Source organism: Gorilla gorilla, chromosome 16 (assembly GCF_029281585.2).
Source record: "Gorilla gorilla gorilla isolate KB3781 chromosome 16, NHGRI_mGorGor1-v2.1_pri, whole genome shotgun sequence".
Classification (NCBI taxonomy): Eukaryota; Metazoa; Chordata; class Mammalia; order Primates; family Hominidae; genus Gorilla; species Gorilla gorilla.
In genome coordinates this window covers 100862288-100884954 of record NC_073240.2, presented here as the reverse complement: position 1 = coordinate 100884954, position 22667 = coordinate 100862288, and the positions used below count along the sequence as shown (strand labels likewise).

The window sequence follows — 22667 nt, the reverse complement described above, 5'->3', positions numbered from 1 at the left end:
GTGACACAGCTGAGCAGTACGTGCTCCATAAACACCGGCTGAGTAGTCAGTAAATCTAGCGTAAGTATAAGCAAGTGCTTGTAAAATAAAGAAATCATGGCTTGGGCCGGGCGCGGTGGCTCATGCCTGTAATCCTAGCACTTTGGGAGGCCGAGACGGGCAGATCACTTTAGGTCAGGAGTTTGAAACCAGCCTGGCCAACATGGTGAAACCCTGTCTCTACTCCAAATACAAAAAAATTAGCTGGGCGTAGTGGCAGACACCTGTAATCCCAGGTACTCAGGAGGATGAGGCAGGAGAATCGCTTTAACCCCAGGAGGTGGAGGTTGCAGTGAGCTGAGATCGTGCCATTGCACTCCAGCCTGGGCGACAGAATAAGACTCTGTCTCAAAAAAAAAAAAAAAGAGGAAAAAAGAAATCATGTCTTAAGTTTCAGGAAATTGAAACTATATTATTGCGATATTTTAAAAATGAGAAAAGTTGTCTTTCCTCATTGTAAATAATTATTTCCAATTTTGAAACATATACTATTCTTTCTAGCTACCTGACAACACATAAAAACAATTTTTAAAAATTGTGAAATATGTAAGGTATGTACAAGTTTATATAAAATTCAACAAATAATTATAAAGTGAACATTAGTCATTTCAATCAAGTCAAAAAAATAGACCAAGGCCAGAACCCTCCCTATCTCCCTTCATCCCATAACCCTCTCCTCCCACCTTTACAGGTAATACCATCCTAACTCTGTGATGACAATTATCTGGATTTTCTTTATACGTTTACCACATATATACATATCCCTAAAAATATAATTTAGCTATGCCTATTTGTGAATGATATGTAAATGGAACCACACACAGTATACTATTCAGTATTAACACTGTTGATGAGATTCCGCCATAGAGCTACACAGAGTTATAGCTGGCTCATTTTCACTAAATATTGTATTACATGGCTTGAAAAAAAAAACTTTATCCATTCTACAACAGACAGACATTGGAGTGGCTTCAATCTTTTGAATCTATAAAAATGCTGCTGTGGACATTTCTGTAGATAGTCTACTGCATAATGTGCACACATTTCTCTTGGGTATGTGTTGTTAGGAATAGAAGTATTAGTTCATAAAACATGTGGATCTTCAGTTATACTAGATAATGCCAAACTGTCTTTTAAAGTAATTGTATCAATGTGCATTCCTACCTGTGGGATTTAATTTGCAATCCAACTACTAATGAAATGAAGCACGTTTCATATCTATTGGCCACATGGATGTTCTCTTTTGTGAGGCACCTATTCAAGTACTTTGCTAAGTTTTCTACTGCCTGTTGATAATTGTTTTACAGTAGTTCTTTTAATTATTTATTTTTATATTAATTATTTTATAAGTAGTCAATGTAAGCCCTTGGCTAATTTTATACATTGTAAAAATATCTTCCCATTATGTAGCATTAAAAAAAAAAAACGCTTATCTTTGGATGCAGAGTTCTTAAACGGAGTCAAATTTATCAGTTTTTTCCTTTCCAGTTATCCATATGATAGTGATTTTTATGTCTTATATAAGAAATCCTTTCCAAAATTATGAAGATATTCTCCTATATTATCCTGTAAATAGCTTTATAATTTTGCCTTTTACATTTAGGTCTATAAGCATCCTGGAGGTAATTTTGTATAAAATCTGAGGTAAGTCCAATTTCACGAGTTTTCTATATGGATACCCAATTGTCCCTATACCACTGCTTAAGGAGTTTGTTCTGCCACTCTATCATATATTAAGTATCTAAATATGCATGGTTCTGTTTCTGAGCTATTATTCCATTGGTATGTTTGGCATTTGGTATTTGTGCCACTGCCACTGTATGTTAATTATTATAGCTTTAAAATTAGTCTCAATATATTGTAGTGCAAACCCTCTCACCTTGTTCTTCTTCAGTGTCTTCTCCTGCTCTATTTTCTCTGTGAACTTTAGAATCAGTTGTTGAAATTCTTTCAAAAAGTATTTCTTGGGATTCTGATTGATATTTCATCAACTCTACAGAGATTATCTTATGTGGCACAGATATATATAATTTGAGACTTCTGATCTATGAATATGGTATAACTCTACTAGGATACACTCAACTTAGTCATAATATATTATCTCTTCTACATATCACTAGATTTAATCTCTGTATTAGTATAAGTAATGCTAGATGCTTTAATAAATCCATAAATCTCAGTGGCTTAACACAATGAAAGTTTATTTCTTTCTTATTCATACAAAGCCCAAGAAGGATGTTTCTTATTCTCAGTGAGCCCTGTGTGAGATTCAGAGCCCAAAGACATTTACCTTATGGTTCCACATATAGGACCTCAGGGTTCCCATTCTTAGCACATGGGACGCCAAACAGGGAAGAAAGAGTATGAAGATTATGTGGGAAGTATCTTACTGGTCACACCTGTAAGCAGCCTGCATCATTTTCACTCACATCTCCTTGGTCAGAGGTCAGTCACATGGCCACTCCTAAACACAAGGGAGGCTAATACAGAGTCTAGTTTTGTGCCCAAACAGTAGAGAAAATGGGTCATTCTGAAAATAAAAATGTCTCCCAGGCGGAGGTCGGGGTGAGCCGAGATCACGCCACTGCACTCCAGCCTGGGCAACAAGAGCGAAACTCCATCTCAAAAACAAACAAACAAACAAAAAAGTATCCCATAACACAGATGTGAACACGAAGTAGACTAATATTTTGCTGAAGACTTTCACATTTATGTTCAGTGAGACTGGCTTCTGATTATTATCTTTGCAACTCTCCTAGCTGGTTTTGCTATCAAAGTTAGGCTAATTTTAGATAACGAGGAAAGGAAAGCTCTTTGTTTTTACTATTCTTTGGAAGGGTTTGTGAAATACTGGAATTACTTCCTTCTTAAAAATTTGCTAGTATTTTCTTATGCAGCCATCTGGACTTGTAGTTTTGTGGAAAACTTGACAAGATTATTCAATTTTTCTATTTTTTCTTTATTACATTTGTTAAATTATATTTTTCTTGAAATCTGTCCAATGAATCAAAGTTTTGAGGCATAGGATTCTGAGATTATGTATGCTCAAAAAAGTACGTCAAAATTGCCACTGAACAGAAAACTAAATGGTACTTTTGTGATCCTCTAGTTCATCTTCTACCCTTATAGAGGAGAATATTAAAGTTAAAAGAGATCCAGAGATCCAAGTACTCTTCCCTCACCTCACCTCAACACATAGCTGTTAAGTGACAGAACTGGGACTAGAATCTAAGTCTAGTGCTCTTTCCAATATGCTATGCTCATTTGTTAAATGGACTGCATCCATCAGTCAAAGGGAGAACAGATAAGAGAGCTGTAATCAGTAACAACTTCAACCACTGAGAAGAGAGAATGTTTACTGTGTATGTGGCGGTTGTAGGCACTGTCTTCATATTCCTCTCCAGTTCCTCCATGATCTTATCACCCCTATCTTCCTCAGTGAGAAGTGTGTGGTGTTCAGGCTATGGCTTCTCTAAATTCTAAGATCTTACCCAGTTCTAAGCTACTCCTAGGTTTGATGGTAAAAATCCTAACAAATGGTAGTAAGATTCCCTACCTGCCCCACCCCCCAATCCCAACAGTTTTGAGGCCCTTGTCTCCCAGGAGCTGGATACTGAGCAGCCAGGTAGTCTCAGCTTGTCACCAGAAAGAATGTAACTCTGTTCTAGATCTCCACACATAAATGAATACTAAGATAGAGCTGATTCTCAGTGCACCACAGACAAGAAAGTCTATCTTCAAAAGTCCTGGAGCTTGGTTCTTCACTATCCCTTTTTGTTTACTGAATAAATACCTTAATTTGCCTTTTTTCTTTCATTCAACAAAATTTATCGAAAGCACCCTACTAGATGCTGATATTTACTGATAAATTAGACATAGATCATCATCCACATGAAGACTGTAGAGATCATCTGGTCATTCGATGAAGACTGCTTTCTTACCATGGCAGCCTGACTTGGTCTTGGCCCTTTCTTCCAAAGCAGTAGATAGTTTGATTGTAACATTGATATACAGGTGTTATGCTTTCCCTCTCGAAATTTTCTCTGGGTATAGAACTCTAGGTTGCATTCTACTCCCTTCCTAAACAGCACACTTAGCAAAGCAGTAGACAGTTTGATTGTAACATTGATATACAGGTGTTATGCTTTCCCTCTCGAAATTTTCTCTGGGTATAGAACTCTAGGTTGCATTCTACTCCCTTCCTAAACAGCACACTTAGGATATCATTTCATTGACTCCAGATTTCATTTGTTATTTGGAAATAGCACTCTTTTGAGGATAGTCTCTTTACGTCTTTCTTGTCTTTGTTTTCTGCACAGTTTCACTATGTCTATATAGAGTTTTTGTTTGTTTGTTTTTTTCACACATTTACTCTGCATGGGGTTTGAATTTCTTAAATCTAAGGATGGTGGGCTTTCATCAATCCTAGAAAATTGTGTCATTATCTCATCAAATATTGCCTCTACCCGATTCTCTGTTTCCGTCTTCTACAATGCCAATTAAGCATAGGCTAGAACCTCTAAACATGATCCTCCTTTTCTTTAAACCTTTCTTGATATTTTCTGCCTTTTAATATTTGCATTGAATTCTAGATAATTTCTTCTATCTTTGGTTCACAAATTCTCTCTGCGGTTATGGAAAACCTACTTCCACCATGTGTACTGCATTAATTAGTTTTGGTCATCATATTTTTTCACATCTTGAAGTATTTCATTCAACTCTGCTATGTCAATTCCTATATAACTTCCTGTTTCCTACTGATATTTTCAAGCTTATTTCTTAAAACATAGAAAGTGAAACTGTTCTATAATCTACATATAATAACAATGTCATCTGAAATATGTAAGAGCTATTTTCTGCTGTATCCTGCTGTGTTTTCCTCACTGTGCCTTGTTTTCTTGTATGCTTGGTCATCTTTGTATGATGCTCTATAGTTCTGAAAGGTTATTTGAAAGAGATTTCTGATACACAGAATAAGGTGACTTTCTTCAAAAAGGATATAAATTTGCTTCCCCCAGTTAACAGGGCACTAGTTTTCTTGAATGTCTGATATTATATGACTTGGAACTACGATTCCACACAATGCTGGTAACTTGGTTTACAATCTGTCAGATATGTTCTTTTTTTCTTTTCGTGTTCTCTTCTTTCCCCTATCTGCTCAGTACTAAATAACTCTCCTTGGAATCCTTTGGGAGCAGGAGAAGGCAGTGGATTTTCCTCTTTTCTTAAGGCCCCAGCTTAAAGGGGTTTGGGGGTATCTATTAGGCTCATAAACCTAGAAGCGATCATTTTCCCCTTGATTCTGAATCTATCAGAACCCAAATCTATCAGAACCCAAATCTCAGTTTTACAAACTGCTTTATCCAGATGGGCAAATGATTCAGGGTGGTTAGAACTTTAAATACTTTTTTACCTTTATGTTCTTACCTTCTCTTAAATTTTGGCCTGGCATACTCCTTGAGCTCTTTGATAACGTAAAAAAGTTTTTTGTTTTGTTTTTACAGTTTATCTAGTTTTTAGATGTCTTCAACAGAAGAGTTGATCCAGATAACCTAGCCCAACAATATCAAAATTTTAAAAAAATCAACCATTTTCTAATAATATCCATAAAGTTATTGGTTTTTGTTGATGTTTTTGCTATTTTTTTTTTAAGTTAGATGTAGGACAGGGTTTGGCAGTTCCTCAAAAAGTTAAACACAGAACTTACCACACAATCCAGGAAATTCTACTACTAACTAGATACCCAAGAGAAGTGAAAACTTATACCCATACCAAAACTTGTATACAAACTTCATAGTAGCAAATGGAATACTATTTGGTCACAGAATGAAGTACTGATACAGCTACCATACGGATGGACCTTGAAAACATTACGCTAAGTGAAAAAGCTGGACAAAAGAACATACTGCATGACTCCATCTGTATCAAATTCCCAGAATAGGTAAATCCATAGACACAGAAAGTACATTAGTGGTTGCCAGGATGTAGGGGAAGGAGGAGTTGGTAAGTGATTGCTAATGGGTACTGGGTTTCTTTTCGGATTGATGAAAATGTTCTGGAATTAGATAGCGTTCATGGTTGTACCAACTTGTGAATGGACTAAGAACCACTGAACTGAATAATCTACACTGGTGAATTTTATGGTATACGAATTATATCTCATTTAAAAGAAGAGGAAAAAAGTTAATCTCAGGTATGCCTACCACATTTCAATAAGCAATTAAAATACGCATTCAATTTCACATGATAGTTAAGGATGTCTGGAGCAATTATTTATAAAGAAACAAGGTAATGTGACAGTACTACTACAGTATTAACCTGATGAATTAGGTTACTGAAAGCTCTGGGAATGTATACTCCAATCATGAAGTTATCACACTGGAAATCATATCATACTGCCCTAAGATGCACTTGCCCATCCTAATTAAAGTGCTGCCAGCATTTCTATTCAAGTGATTTTGTGTATTTCCAGGACCCACCATAGTGGCCACTAGCTACACTAAGATGCCTCACTGAGCATTTCAAGCTATCCTTCCAATTACCATTTATGTTCATGTGCAGAATACAAAGCTGCATAGGTTTTGCGGTTTATGAGATTATTCGAGAATGCATACGCTGCAATACAGCAGAGGCCTCTATACTTATCTTTTTAAGTACGTTTACTTCTCTAAAGGTTGGAAGTAATATATATTAGTAGATGTGGAGGATGGGGAGATAAGGAAATAAAGTTATCATTTCCAGTGTTAACAGAGTAAAAAGAATCACCTCCTACACACTGAGTGTTCCTTCAACTTAAACATATTTTATATTTTTGTCCCTACTGGATTTTGTAATATTTGATGAAGTTTTAACTGAGTATCATAAATACTCTTAATTTATGATTAAGTGAATGCTGAAGTACACAACACTACCTTTAGTTCCATTTTATAGGTCATTATTAAGCTGTGTGCTGAATCTTTACCGAGCACTGTGAAAAATACTAATGTTCCTTAGCGAAGTCTTTGCCTCAAAGGATCTACAGTCTTTCTTGCTCTCTTTGGACGCGGCTTCCTCATCAGTTAAATGAAAGAGAGAGCCAGATCCGAGTTTCCTAACTGTTTTATAACACACAAACCACTTTTCACAGCATCATTAGGTCAATTCTCTCTCTCTCTATAATAATATATGTTTTACAAATTATGCAAATTTTCTATAAATCAATTTTTAAACAGCATGATGTGTCAATATATTCTATTCCTTAGAACATGGCCTAACCCCCGACTTTAATCTCCCCTCTCCATTCAAACCAAATGGAATTGCATTCCTCTTTCTATAATTCTCAACATTACTAAAGCCTATCATAAGTAATAAGTGAGATAATTTAGTTTATTTTTAAAAGCTACACACTTCTTTTAAAATACTGCTAATCTGCTGCCAGATTAATTCCTGTAACAATGACTTGACCTGTTAAAACTTTTAAACACCCCTCTAAAGGCTGCCCAATGCCTACAGGACAAATATTAAATGCCACAGCTGGGTATTCAAGACCATCTATCAACTACATTCAATTTGTCTCTTCCTTACCTTCGATTACTCCCCTATGCAAAGCCTCTATTCCATAAACATTTTGTATATGATATAAGGTAAATACTGAGGCTTATTTTTTTTCTATATGGATATCCAGGTTTTCCAGCACCATTTATTGAAAAGACTGTCCTTTTCTCATTGATTTACCTTGGTTCTTTTGTCAAAAATCAATTAACCATGTATATGTGGGTACATTTCTGAGCTCTCTATTCTGTTCTATTGAACTACATGCCTATCCCTATGCAAATACCACACTGAATTACTTTAGTTTCGTAGTAAATCCCAGGGGTGTAACATCTGGCTAGAATAAGCCAATCAGGACATTCTATCCTTTCCCTACCACTGTGTTTAGTGTTTTCAGAGTGGGAGATGGAGAGGCAAGCGATTTAAACAGTACAATTAGAATTAATTTTAGAACATCTGCTGTGGATTCTGGGACACAACTGATCTCTGATACTTTAGATAGACGCTCAACAATATAGTAACCAATCGCCACGTGGTTAAATTAAAATTTAAAAAGATTAAAAACTCAGGTTTCTCAGTTGCACTACACACTCAATAACTACACATAGTTAATGGCTACTATATTGGACAGCACAAATATGGACCAAATTCTATTAGACAGTGCTGCTTTATATGATGCTGTGTTCACATATAAGGCCTAGAGCTACCACTGCCATTTTATCAGCATGAAAAAGCCAGTGTGAAGACAATGATGCATGGGCAAAGGCAGAGACCTGGAGCCCGCTTGAACACAGCCAAATCTCTACCATGCTGCTGGAATTTTTGTTACATGAAATAACCAATACCCCCCCCCCCTTTTTAATTTATTTTTATTTATTTATTTATTTATTTTTTGAGATGGAGTCTCGCTCTGTCCCCCAATACCCCTATTTCTAAGACCAATTTCAGTGAGGTCTTCTGTTGCCTGCATCCAGAAGCAACCTATAGTTCTCAAAATGCTTTCACATACATTATTTTAACTGATCATCAAAACCCAGTAAGATTTAAAATTTTAATACTGTTCTCTCTGCCCTATTAAACATTGAGCTTAGTAACCCAGTACACTAACCATTCAATAAATAAATGGATAATATAGCAAATATATGCTAGTTAGAATATTAAATACAGATATCTACTCTACTAATAAGTGACATATTAAGTAGGATTTGAGAGTCTAATATCAAATAACGTTCACAAAATATCTAAAACATTATTTTATACTGTCCTACGGCACAAAACTGATAGGTTTATAAGAGACCAAAGTAACGAAACCATTTTTAAAAACTTAATTCAACTACATAAATGTGGAAAACCACAATAAAACTATTTTAATTATATAATATTATGGGATAATCCTATATGAACATGGGTGGCGCAAAAAAAGCAAGCTAATGTCTTGAATTCCTCTACAAATACTAGTTGATACTTCTACGTTCTTTTTTCAGAGCATAAACATTTTTAAAGTTTTCGAGATACATTCTGGAAATAACACTTAAACCCAGAAATTACCACAAAATAAACCAGATATTTGAAAAGAAAATTTATATAAAAACAAAGCATGACAGAAAAATATTCTCCACTGAGTTACAGGAGATAAAGTCCAACGTGCATAATAAAGCTTTGGGTTATTCTAGAAGGCTTAAGCATGTAGTGCCTATTTACCAAGTTTTAAAAATCACTAACATTTTAAAAACAATATGGAAGGTTTACCTTCTCATGTTTTACTGCTAATGAATTAAAATGAGAACTACAAGAAACATTATTTGAGGAAAAAACCATAAACCCATATCAAATTTTCTTTATAAAATACCCTTAGCATACACAATCAGTGAAACACGTTAGAAATTTGAAAATCAACCAACTGAACAAAAACCTAGAAAATTATAAGGTATGTCTCATTTTCTAAAATATAATTCATACTATCATTTGGAATTTCTTTTACTAGTACAGCACTGATTGCATAATTGTAAATTAAAAAGTTGAGTTATGACTAATCTATGCAAGAAGGTGTCTTTCTGTAGAATCTAGATCCCCAGTCTCTCTCTGAGAACAGAGCCACAGAAATAACTTCAAAATAAATATGAAAACTATACAGCTATCTCTTTAATTTTAAATTGTGTGTTTGAAGTGCCAGGTTTCCCAAAACTGCATGTCTGCATTAGCCATCTATATATAAGAGAACTGAAAGATCATTTAGACTACATACATCTCACTTTACAGGCTGACACAGAACATTGAGAAACATGGGAAGCACCTAGTATCTTCTGCCTTAAATGAGCTTCTAGCTTGAATAGCAGTATAATATCTTATCTTATAATATTTATATGCTTAATGATTAATATTTGATGAGAAACATAAAAATCTTGGCATTCTAAGGGTCTTAAGTCGATATTGAAGTGTATCTAACAAAAGCACTTCTGTCATAAGATAATAAAATAGCCAGCATATAATCTTATTAGGAAAAAGGCAGCAATAGTGCCAGTTACCACTATATTCCCAGCGTTTAGCAAAATGCCTGGTACATAGTATGACAAACATCAGTACAATAAATTTAAAATGTAGAACTATTACATTCAATATTTTTACCTCTTTTCCTTTTTCTTCAACTCCCTTCAAAAAATTACCATGCAGTTCTAACACAACTTACTGCTTGGGAAATGCAAGGAGAAACCTAAGCAGCTATTTTATTCAGCTCTTTCAGTGGCTATCCAAACCTGCAGGATAAAGTGAAGGGCCTTATATAGCTCATGAGGACCTGGTTTACTTCTCAGGTCTTAGCTATTCCACTCTTCACAGTATACTACAGTGACACTTGGCTGATTTCAACTTCATACACTAACTGCAGTGTCTCATTTCCTAATTTCCATATAAGCTGCCCCTCTGACCTAGAGCATCTTTGTTTTCCACCTACCATACCCTTTAAAGCAAGGGTCCCTAACCCCCGGGGCCACAGACCCTGTTAGGAACCAGGCTGCACGGCAGGAAGTAAGTGGCGGGCAAGTGAGCATTACTGCCTGAGCTCTGCCTCCCGTCACATCAGCAGTAGCATTGGATTCTCGTAAGAGCATGAAACCTACTGCGAACCGCACGAGCAAGGGATCTAGGTTGTGCATTCCTTATGAGAATCTAATGCCTGATGATCTGAGGTGGAACAATTTCATCTCAAAACCATCTCCCTGTCCACATTCCACCCACCCCCAACCCCCATCCCTGGTGCCAACAAGGTTGGGGACTGCTGCTTTAAAGAACTCTGGTGATAGCATCACCTCTAGAGCAACTTTATCTCCATCCTCTTTATCTCCTCTTCTTATCAGTCAAAAATTTGACCAAAGCATCAAATATCTTCTGGAGAAAAAGGAACACTTTATCTGATGGTAAGTACTATTAATAAAATATTCAATCCCTGACACATATGACATAAAAAGAACACATAGGTAGGTATCCATCAATAATTACAAGAAATGTATTACAGAAAAAAGTTCAGTTATATATACAAGTGATATCTATCATCTTTTCCTCCCCACATGAACTCTCATTTGTGTATCAATGACATCAACCTCTAATGGAGAAAAATATGACCTCAAGAAAAACCACACTTAGAGACGCATAGTCCCTTATACAAAGCACATAAATGAAAACCAATAATTGTATGATAAATAATATTCACATACATAGCAAAATAAAAGTAGTAAAACTGAAATTACAAGAGCGATGGTGACTGCTGTGTGAGGTGACGGTGCAATGACATGTGGGAAGCGGAGGAGAGCCATGAGGACTGTGTGCCTCACCCTGTGAATCATCATCCTGCTGCTTCAGGCTCTGTTAGGAATAAAAGAGCAGGGCAGGGGACTGGAGGTGGAGGAAAGCTTTGTCTTGTCTTCAGATGTCTCATTATTTTTCCCCTTTCCCTGATGCTCCACTGCAGCCCTGTAAAACATTAGGCAAGCCTCTTAAATACTCCCTGTCTGTTCCATTCCTCGTCTGTAACACGGGGAGAAGAGATGACTGGCTCAAAAAGCCTCTTTGAGAATATCATGATACTGTCAGGAAATCCAAGCATAATCATGCTTCTACTTTTGTAAGGTCAAGCACTAGATGATCTTAGCAGATAAGTCATTTAACTTTCTTTTTTGTTCATCTGAAGAGCCAGATTCCACCTCCGACTCATCCCCACCACACCTCTCAAAGAAGCACCCCTCAAAGAAACCACACTCACACAAGCTCTTATAACCAGGTAGAATCGAACTGAAATGTAACCCACTAGAAATGTATTCCTTAGGTGCAATTCACACCAATACTGCATACTAGTTTGAATTACTTTTTAGAGGGTTTAAAAAATTAGTTTGTGCTTGCTCTTTGTTTGAAATTATTTCAGGGGATATTCTTGGGGATAAAAATGTTTAAAAAGCTGGATAACCACTCCCAAGAAACTGTTAACTGGAAACTTTTAGTCTATAACTGCACTTAAGGCAAGTTAATTCAAATTAATTCATGACTGCTTTGGCTTCATCTCAAAAGCTGCAGATTCAGTAGGTCTAAGGTGGGACCAAGAACTTGCATTTCTAGGAAGCCTCTGGGGATGCTGCTGCTGCTGGTCAGGGTACTAAGCATTGTGAGGACCAGTGATTTTAAATAAGGTACTCTCAAGTATAATCACTTTCACTACCACCTGCTTTTATTTTCTAATTGATAGATGGATCTTATACTGATTCCCTATCTTCCTTTCTTTTAGATGTTACTTCCAAATTCTTTTGTAATTTGAAAATAGGAAGGGATTTTTAAGACTCAAACAGATTTTCTCTTTCTTCAGAATCCAAATTATCAACATCTGACTTAATTTATCACTGTGTCTCCATTGCCTCAATGTGAAATAAGGGCAACAGTAAGGATTCAATAAGATAATTCAAATAAAGTCTTCACTAGACCATGTTAAGTGCTTAATAATACCTATCATTCTTACTGCTATTATTCTCACTAGTTTTCTGTTCATTACTGAGGAAAACTTATTCGTGACTGCTATAGATCGTACATGATTGGTGTATGTATAAAATCTTATCTACTTATGGTAAAATGCTCCAGAGCTCCACTGGATGCAGTGAACTAGGGAGCAAGGGGAAAGGTTAATGTCACAGACCTGGGTCCTAATCCTGGTTCTGCCACTACACTGCTACATGACTCTGGGCAAGTCATTTTAATGTGCATCCCAATTTTTGCTTCTGAAAAAGCTTACCTTGGATATGAAGCTTAAATGAGATACTGCGAGAAGAATTTTTTTTTTAAGTACCGTAGTATGCCTGTGGTGAAAACCTCCTCTCTTTGGGAATAGTGCACCAGATATTAACAAGAGAGACAAACGGCCATGACCCTTTTATTTACATCCTTAAATGACAGCACAATAATCTGAATTGCCATACAAATGATTTCAGAATGTTACCAAGTCACAGCTATTTTTAAAAAATTATAAGCAGAAATATTTAGTATTTTCAATATTTCTGCCAAATGACAGGAAAAAACATGGATACAAAAGTATTCTCAGGTGTTTTTTAGGTATCATCTGCTAAAATCCTCATTTGTTGCCTTTTAGCATAATTGTTCTTTTGATGCAGAATCCCAAAGCCTCTATTGGCTCTAGGCTTTTATTTAGTATAAATTCAAATTACACACATATACATGTGTATGAACAATGGCAACTGCTTGTATTGGTAATTTCCATCTGTAGTTTCCTACACTCTAGGACATACCTAGTACTCCTGTAAAATTATATAATATAGTTCATAATTTTTAATCTTAATTTTACTGAAAAGAAAACTAAGGAGTTATAACATTTTCTTCATACATTTAAATTAAATTACTACATTTTATAGGACCAAACAAAAGTCTGCCACCTATTTTTGTATCAATGCTTAATAACTTGAAAAGATAAAATGTGTGTCTTTGACAACATTCTTTGTGGAATGTCACCTAATGAAATATGGGAAATAAAGTTATAAAACTCATGTTTTGTAAGAAATATACTACTGAAGAGCAGTGTGGAAACATTTTAAACACAGCAATGATATTCTTCATTTCAGAGAAATTGAGTTATGAAGTCTCTTATGAATCTTACCCTAATGGCAATCTCTTAATTTACTAATGTGTAAGTCTGCTTTATCATATATTCAGCTTTCTTAATGTAGGGGATATATACATCCTCAAGACACTGCAGACCTTAATTTAAAATACCTAAACGCAATTTAAAATATGTAAGTACAAATTAAAAAAAAAACCTGTATAGAATTTTTTAAATTTTATCAACTCTAACCAAAGTTTAAAAAATTGATTAAAATTTTAAATTTAAGAACTAGTTTAAAAACATAATTAATATAAAATGAGGCAGAACAAAGATAGATGGATTTAAGTTTATAAATAAAATTGAAACACAGAAAAATGAGAGCACCATTTCTACCTATTTATAATCAACAATATTCAAATACCAACTTTTAATACATTATATTAATCTTACAGTACTCCCACAAAACACACTATATCTAACTCCGCAGACCTAATACACGTGCGTCCTGTACTACAGACTACACAGGTGAGGCTGACAGCACATCCTCACAGCACATCCTCAAAGGGCTTGTGTACTGGATGCAACAGAAGAGGAACACATCTAATAAGACACCATGTTAATATACTCAAGACTTTGTCAAAGCATATTTCAGTAATATAGGGAAAGTAAAATCCTGCTGATTTTTTAAAGACTAACATATATGCAAATGGAAATATGTGGAGTCAGGTTATAGGCCTTATGGAAGTTGTTGTTTTCAGAGTTTGTGTCATTATTGGTCACATAATGACACAAACTCTTAAGTATATTGGTCATATACTTTAGAAATCACTCTAAAGTAGATCACTTCTAACTGTTCATGCCTCTATTTTATCCTGATGTTTTCAACCACATGAGATGGCTAAGGAGTCCAGAAGCTTATCACCAACTTGTTCAAAGTTCTTATAAATATACATAAAATCTTCAGTTGGTAAAAGTATACCTCAATGGTTTATAAAAATATGGGTAGGAAGAATATTCTTCTGGCCTGAATTAGGAATCTCTAAATAAGATCAACTTGCAAAGCACATAGAAGCCCCTCAAATCTTTGTCAAATGAGTAAATGGGCATCAAAAAGCCTGCTTCCCATTAATACAACTGCCTGAAAGGAAACTGTGAAAAGGAAAAAAATGGTATTCCAAAAATATCCTTCAATGAGACACCTGTAAAGTACTTTGTAAAAACTAAGACCCATAGGAAGCTCTATGTAAGTAACTTCATTACTGTTATCCTGTAAATTTAATTTGAACCATAGCAAACTGTATAGATGCATTAGCGTAAGCCATTACACCACTGGCAAAAAGAACTCGTATGTGAATTGCACTACTAGTGAAGATGTAGCCTGCATCATCTTCTTATGTGAAAAAAGGCCTATCTCACAAGCTTAACAACCACTCTCTTAATAAAAGTTGACTCAGTAAGACGTTAATATACAAGAAGTGTGAATTAAGCCTTGTAATTTATCCTACCACAATAAATTAATCCCTAATAATCTAATGTGTCTTCTATCTACTGTATTTATATAATTTAGAACTTCACAAGGAACTATTAACACGATTCATTTTAACTTATTTTGAGGAAATGCAATTAAAAAGAAAACATCAAAATCCCAATATGTAATTGAGCCACAAAAGTTTTCCTTCATATTGAAACAGACTGTAATATAGGAGACTGCTTAAAAAAATGTTTGGGATCTGCTCTCTTACACTTTGCTGACCACAACAGAGATGAAGATTGAGGTAGTCTGAAAATTCTATGAGGATTAAATCAGACTACATTCTCCGTATTCTCTAGGGAAGTAAGCTTTAGGCAGTGTGAAGTACCCTCAACTTCCACGGACCAAGAATAACAACTGCTGCAATGAAAGAGCAGAGTAGTTAGGGTTAAGGAGGTGGTTGCCTCTATAATGAAATTAGCTAGAATACTTATTTGCTGACATTATCAAAGTCAGCTCCATTAGTTTGAGTTGAGGCAGTGTAACTTTTGATGAGACACAGATTTATAAGATAAGAAGCTATTTTAAACACAACAGGGTTACTCTCCATTTCAAGGAAATCCAGTTATGAAGTCTCTTAACAAAGCTTACCTCAATGATACCCTAATTTACAAAATTACAATACAAAATGTATTCATGACATGTAATAGGGGAAAGGTCTACTATACAGTATTATAAATAAATGATAACATATAACATAACTGCTAAATAATATAATTTATAAATGACATAAATATAACTGCATTAAGGGGTTTAGCTAAAGATATAACCATGTAGTTTAATCAAAGTTATCAACAAAAGCAAAATAAAAAATTTCATATACAATTCAGGGGAGGTTAACAGCAGTGAGCCCCATAAATAAAACTATGGATAAGTCAAGCAACAGAGATGAGTCCTAGCTGTAATTATGCTATACCTTTACTTCTCATTTGAAAAAATGACTAAAAAGTAACAAAAGCTGTTTTTAAAATACAAGTAATAGTTTTTACGTGTGTAGAAATGGTATCAATCACTGCCTAAAGAGGGACAGTTAAGGCAAAGAAGTATAGGGGAAATTTAAAATGCATTTTTGGAACAATAACAACTTGAGGAGGCAAATAAATTAGATTCCTATACAACAAAACAGCTAAATTATCTTTAATTTTAAATATTAGAAATACAATCTAGATTAGGACTCCATTTGTTCTTTTTCAGTTGTTCTACATAATCCTCACATGGTTTCAGTACTTTCACCAACGAAATGCCTAATACTTTTCTATTACAAACTAAGCCAAAACATGCATCTTTCAAGTAATAAAAAATTCCTCCACTGAATAAATATAAAACCTCCAAATATAAACAAAAGAGACAAAAGTAACTATGAAGCTAATTTAAAATGTGATTAGAAATACACATGGAAAAGTTATCTTATGGAAGATCTTGAAAGAGAGAAGATAAAAAGGGGGAAGCATACTGGTTTCCATTTTGAAGGTTTTATTGTAAAACACTATTTCTGAGGAGATCATTCTAATAATAAATCCTTTTCTTTTTCACTTAATTAGGTTGGGAGAACTATGAGAGCTATCAAATAGGCAGCAGATAAAGAAAATGAGGACTTTCTCCTGTTGCCCAACTAAAGCACTATTAACAAAGCAAATATTATTTACATAATTGTCATTGTTTTCTTAAGTGTTTAAAGTTGTGAGCTGTCAATGACATAATGAAATGATTAAGACATACCAAAACTGTAACTTCATACTGTCCAAAAATGATAGTCTCTTACAATATTAATTTTAAAACTCATACAAAATAAGTAATCATAGATGAAATGTTAAGATTATGCTGGTATACATGGTAAAACAACATAGTTTACTTTGTCTGAATGAATAGAGTATGTTTATAACACAAGTGAGTCGCCATACAGCAATCACTCTTCTAAGAAATGATTTAGAGAAAAGATATATACATACCTAATTTATGTTTTAGATGTACAAGTCATTCTGACAGTTAATGCTATTAAACAAAATATTTCAGTATTACTTGCAATTCACGTATTACTAGATATGTGTTACCTCAACAATATCCGAGTTGGTTCTGCTTTCATGAGGTTCATTATATTCTGTATACTTGAGAAGAACTTTGTCCATATCAGTGCTAGCATATTGAAACAGTTTGTTAGAGCTGTTGAAAATGATGAGTGCTATTTCACAGTCACAGAGCACACTAAGTTCATAGGCTTTCTTCATTAATCCAAACTTTCTCTTTGTAAAAGTGACCTAAACAATAAAAAAGGTATATTTTTATTAAAAGCATTAGTAGTACTTGAATATGGGCTATCTGAAAATGAATCTTCTTAATACTGAGCCAGATTTCAAAGATGGAAAAGGTTCCCAGCTTTGTCCTCCATATGAGCCTTCCCTCTCCCGTTGTGCTACAGTCCTACATTTGTTTTGTATATGCCAAGTTCTCTGACAGAGCTGTCTCCTGGGGAAGTATTTCCTTATCCTTGGCTGCCACTCCACTACAGAGGGTGAAGAACCACAGAAGGAACAGTTGATCAGTGTTCCCTTATCATTCAGTTAAAATTGTTACCATCAGAAACCCCAAATCCCGGCCAGGTAATGTAGCATCAGCCAGACTTTGATCCCTAAACAACTAAATATATCCACTAATCTAAAGTATTTCTCCTCCCTCTCAAGCCCTTCTCTATTGTACCCACTGAAATTCACAGTCTGGGATCAGCAAATCCCCAAAGTCCTCAAATTCTTCTTTAACTGTTTCTTTCTTTAACTTAAACCTGTTACCTGAAATCCTCTCTAACAGAGACCCCCCCAAAAAATTTTTTTATTTACATCCTTTATATTGACTGAAGGCCCTAAAAGAGATGTCTTTTTATGCTCTGTATTCTCTCTTCGACACTACTTTTCTTTCCCTCCCCTTCAAAAACTTCAAATACTCTGAAGCTCATGCCATACAAAAATTATACCACCCAACAACCCTGCTTGGGGTGAGCAAGAGTTACCCTTGATCCCTCTTCTTCTAATATGGGATGGGAAAGGAGTGCAAGGGAACTCTCTTTACTTTCTGCTCAATGCTGTTGTGAACCTAAAACTTCTCTAAAACATAAAGAATATTTAAAAAACAGTTTTTGAAAGGTCAGTAAGAATATACTTTTGAATAATCTTTGGAATTGTGCAACAACATAAAGTTCAGCAATTTTCCCCATGGATACCTATCATACGATTTTCTTCCTATAAACTTTAACTATTGGCCTAGACTTAAAATCAGTTATTGCAGTAGCTATTAAAGAAGTAAAGGATCTCCAGTATCATGAAAAGCAATTACTGCCACTAGAAATTTTTTTCACGGGCATGACTTTAATATCCTCTTTCATTACAGATATAATACGTACATGTAAAAGCAAAACAACAACAAAATTCATTTCACATGTACAATTCAATGATGTTTCTGTATTTTTTCAGTCTATTTCCTATGTAGCATGATAAAATTAAACAGTGGTATAGTACTTCAATGGTTTTCACTAAATTTAAGCAGAGTATCTGTTTTCTCCCTATAGTAACACCAAATGCATTTAACATCTACTCATCTTAGCATTTAATCACCTTAATCACTCTTAATTTTATGTAGATCTAATCTCTTTAACAGTCTCAAAACCTTATGTTTTCTCTGTATTTCTCAAGTGCACAAAGCACAATACTCCACGTATTATATGACCGCTCAAATATTCTGTTAGCTAGTAAACTGAATGAAAATAGAGTTGAGAAGGTTCTTTAAATATTCATTTAACAAGAAAATTTAACTAGCCAATACCATCTAGTCTGTTCATGATACATATTTACATGTAAATTGTGCCATATACCCAAATCACCTTTTATGAATTATCTTTGAATACTGGTCTATATTTGATACTTTAAAATTCTCGGCAGGGCACGGTGGCTCACGCCCGTAATCCCAGCACTTTGGGAGGCTGAGGCAGGCGAATCACGAGCTCAGGAGATGGAGACCATCCTGGCTAACACTACGAAACCCCGTCTCTACTAAAAACACAAAAAATCAGCCGGGCGTGGTGGTGGGCGCCTGTAGTCCCACCTACTCGGCAGGCTGAGGCAGGAGAATGGCGTGAACACGGGAGGCAGAGCTTGCAGTGAGCCGAGATCGCACCACTGCACTCAAGCCTGGGCGACAGAGCGAGACTCCATCTCAAAAAAAAAAAAAAATTCTCAATATAAAACAGAAATTACAAGTAGAAAAACCTCCACATCTGTTGATGTACTTGTTTTTACAAATAGATTTGGGAACAAACAAAAACAAAATAGAATACAATGGAGGAAAGCAATAAGGAAAGGAATGAAAAATACTATCACTTATGACATGAGTATATGCCTAGAAGATTACATTATAACAAAATATAACAAGTCACAAAGCAAGAAAACAAGCTGTTAAGAGTCTACATTTTGCCTTGATTTTAGTGTTTTCAGTTCAAAGTAAGTTTTTGGTTGTCATACAGAGATTTTCCTTCTACATACTAGCTTTCTAAGACATCTAAAAGTGAAAAATCAGTAAAAGCCAACTAATTAGTAGAGTGTTAATTAGTATTTTACAATACAGCCATGTTTCAGTTCATAAATTTGATATGAAAGAGGTAACGTAATCTAAAATTAGGCTACAGAATACTAACTACATAATTAAAACTCAAGACTCAACTTTATTATTCTAAGACAATATTTTTAAACTGATGATTTTAATTACATTAAAATGATGTAAATTCTTCATATTAACTTCAAAAGAAATCACAAAAGTTAGTTTTAAATTCAAAATGGAATAAAGTCATGTTTACTCCTCTCTACTCCTCTAAGAACATGGACACATACATACATACACATACATACATACAAAAAAAGAGACTGGGTTTTCTTCAAGGAAAGTAAGAATCCGTAACTACAAATTTTCATCTGCCAGATTTGGTGAAATTTAGAAGAAAATGAAAGTGGATTCAGAGAATTCACACTGAGTTTTCACAAGTGGCAGTGTCCTCTGAGAGGATCCTCTGATTAGTGCTACAAGATTCACAAGTATCAGAAGCCCATGAAATAAGTGAAGAATCTTGTTCTAAATGTAGAATGCCAGGGAAGGTGAAACCAAAATAAATAAAGAAAATAATTTTATAGGAAAGCTATTTCTGTTAACTCATACTTAATATAATTGCCAAAACTGTCAGAGATAACAGATCTAAAATGTGAGCTGGTATGGCTCGGAAATGAATGAGAAGAGAAAAAAAATCAAATCATAACAGAGATTTTTAGCACAATAATGAAAATCAAAGAATCAAAACAGAAAACTAAAATGAATAGAAAAAAGTTGTTTGTATTGTTGACAGATAATGAAGATACCAAAAAAGCCCAGAACATTTAGCAAAGGAAAAATATTTATTAAAAAATAAAATACAGAAAGGCATACAATCTCTCAAAAAAGTGATAAGGAATAATCAAATTCATGGCATATTCAGATTAAGTTAGTGAATGTCAAGGTCAAAGAAAGAATACCATGTACACCAAGGAAGGAAGTGAGTCACTTTTAAGAAGGGAAAAAACTCAGTCTGGTGTTAGAATTCTGGCAACATTCAAAGTCAGAAGACCAAATCTCTACGATGTTCTGGGGAAAAGAAATAGGGCCTATACCTAGAACGTCAGACCTAGCCAAGTTAGACTTCAAGTATAAAGACAATAAACATTTTCAAACATAAAAAAACTCAGGAAGTATAACATCTACAAGCCCTTGTTAGGGGCAAAAAAACCAACAAGCATTACTTGCTGAAAAAACAAAAAAAAAACAACAAAAAAAACAGTCATCTGAGTAGAACATAAGTTGAAAAAAGTTCAATGCTGCACACTCAGCTTCTAAAACAAAGCTACTGTGTGGCAGTGAGTCGGTGCTCAACACATTTGTCGAATAAATCTGTAAAGGAATAATGAAGAAAAAGTGAGAAACCCCAGAGGGTATGCTGGGAAATGCACGGGGTCAGGGATGTGGAGGCTTGTAGCCTGGAGAAGAAATCGGCCAGTGGGATTATGAGAAGACAAATTTTTAAGACAGAGTCTCACTCTGTCGCCCAGGCTGGAGTGCAAGTGGCACGATCTCGGCTCACTGCAAGCTCCGCCTCCCGAGTTCATGCCGTTCTCCTGCCTCAGCCTCCTGAGTAGCTGGGACTACAGGCGCCTGCCACCACGCCTGGCTAATTTTTTGTATTTTTTAGCAGAGACAGGTTTCACCGTGTTAGCCAGGATGGTCTCGATCTCCTGACCTTGTGATCCGCCCGCCTCGGCCTCCCAAAGTGCTGGGATTACAGGTGTGAGCCAACGCGCCCGGCCGAGAAGACAAATTTTTAAAACAGCAGTTTGGGTTCAGCTTGTGCTTCTCACCTCCGCTGCCTGGAACACTCAATGCCTGCTACACCACAAGAGACGTGGCAGCCATGCTGATGCAGACAGACGCCCTCCAGAATGAAACCTGGGCAGTACAAAAGCTCTGCTGGAGATAGGAGTTGAAGACATCAGGTAGAAACTGACTAACCTCTGGCAGTGTGACTTCTCAACCATTCTTACTCAGAACCTCCAAGTTTGGTGGATTACCAGGTAGATAAAGTATCTTCTTCCAATGTTCCTTTCCCTGGGGGGCTCTGTGTGGAGCTGCAATCAGAGTTCTTTGCGGATACTATGACTTTTTTGACGGCTGGGGCCCGCTAACAAATTTATATGATCAACTAGGATCATGTAAACTAGTACAAATACATACAAGATCACAGGGAATAAAAATCAACTAGACTGGTGAGTTAAGAGATGTATCAAACTAGATAAAAAACCAATATGCAGCCTTTTATACTATCTATAAAAGACATACCTAAAACATAAGGAAACAGTAAGGTTGAAAGATAACACAGAGTTTCAGACCTCCAAGAAAACACTGGCTGGGCGCCGTGGCTCACACTATAACCCCAGCACTTTGGGAGGGCCAGGTGGGAGGATCACTTGAGCTCAGGAGTTCAAGACCAGTCTGGGCAACACGGTGAGACCTCACCTCTGCAAAAAGTACAAAAATTAGCCAGGCATGGTGCGCATACCTGTAGTCCCAGTTACTCTGGAGGCTGAAGCAGGAGGACTGCTTGAGCACAGGAGGTCAAGGCTGCAGTGAGCCATGATCATGCCAATGCACTCTGGCCTGGGTGACAGAGCAAGACCCTGTCTCAAAAAAAAAAAAGAAAAGAAAAGAAAGAAAAGAGGGGAGGGGAGAAAGGGAGTGAAGGAGGGAGAGAGGGAGAAAGGAAGGAAAAGAAAAAAAGAAAAGGAAAGGAAGAAATGTGTAACTATATCAAGGTGAGGTAAGGTAGATTTAAGACAAATATGCCTTACTGAGGATAAAGATGGTCAATATGTATTGCAAAATTTGCCAAGAAGGTACATCACCTCTAAATATGTGCAA

The 22667-nt window shown here is 35.6% G+C and overlaps 1 protein-coding gene across 13 annotated transcripts in view; it reads right to left on the bottom strand.

Moving 5' to 3' along the window:
• The window catches only part of MEF2A (myocyte enhancer factor 2A), a 149492-nt gene that overhangs the window by 53837 nt on the left and 72988 nt on the right, over positions 1–22667 (bottom strand). For all 13 annotated transcript variants that reach the window (XM_055364118.2, XM_019010938.4, XM_019010939.4 and 10 more), the window contains one exon: positions 17243–17446. In XM_055364118.2, coding sequence (XP_055220093.1) covers positions 17243–17446 — 204 coding nt within the window. The remainder of the gene's footprint in view (positions 1–17242; positions 17447–22667) is intronic.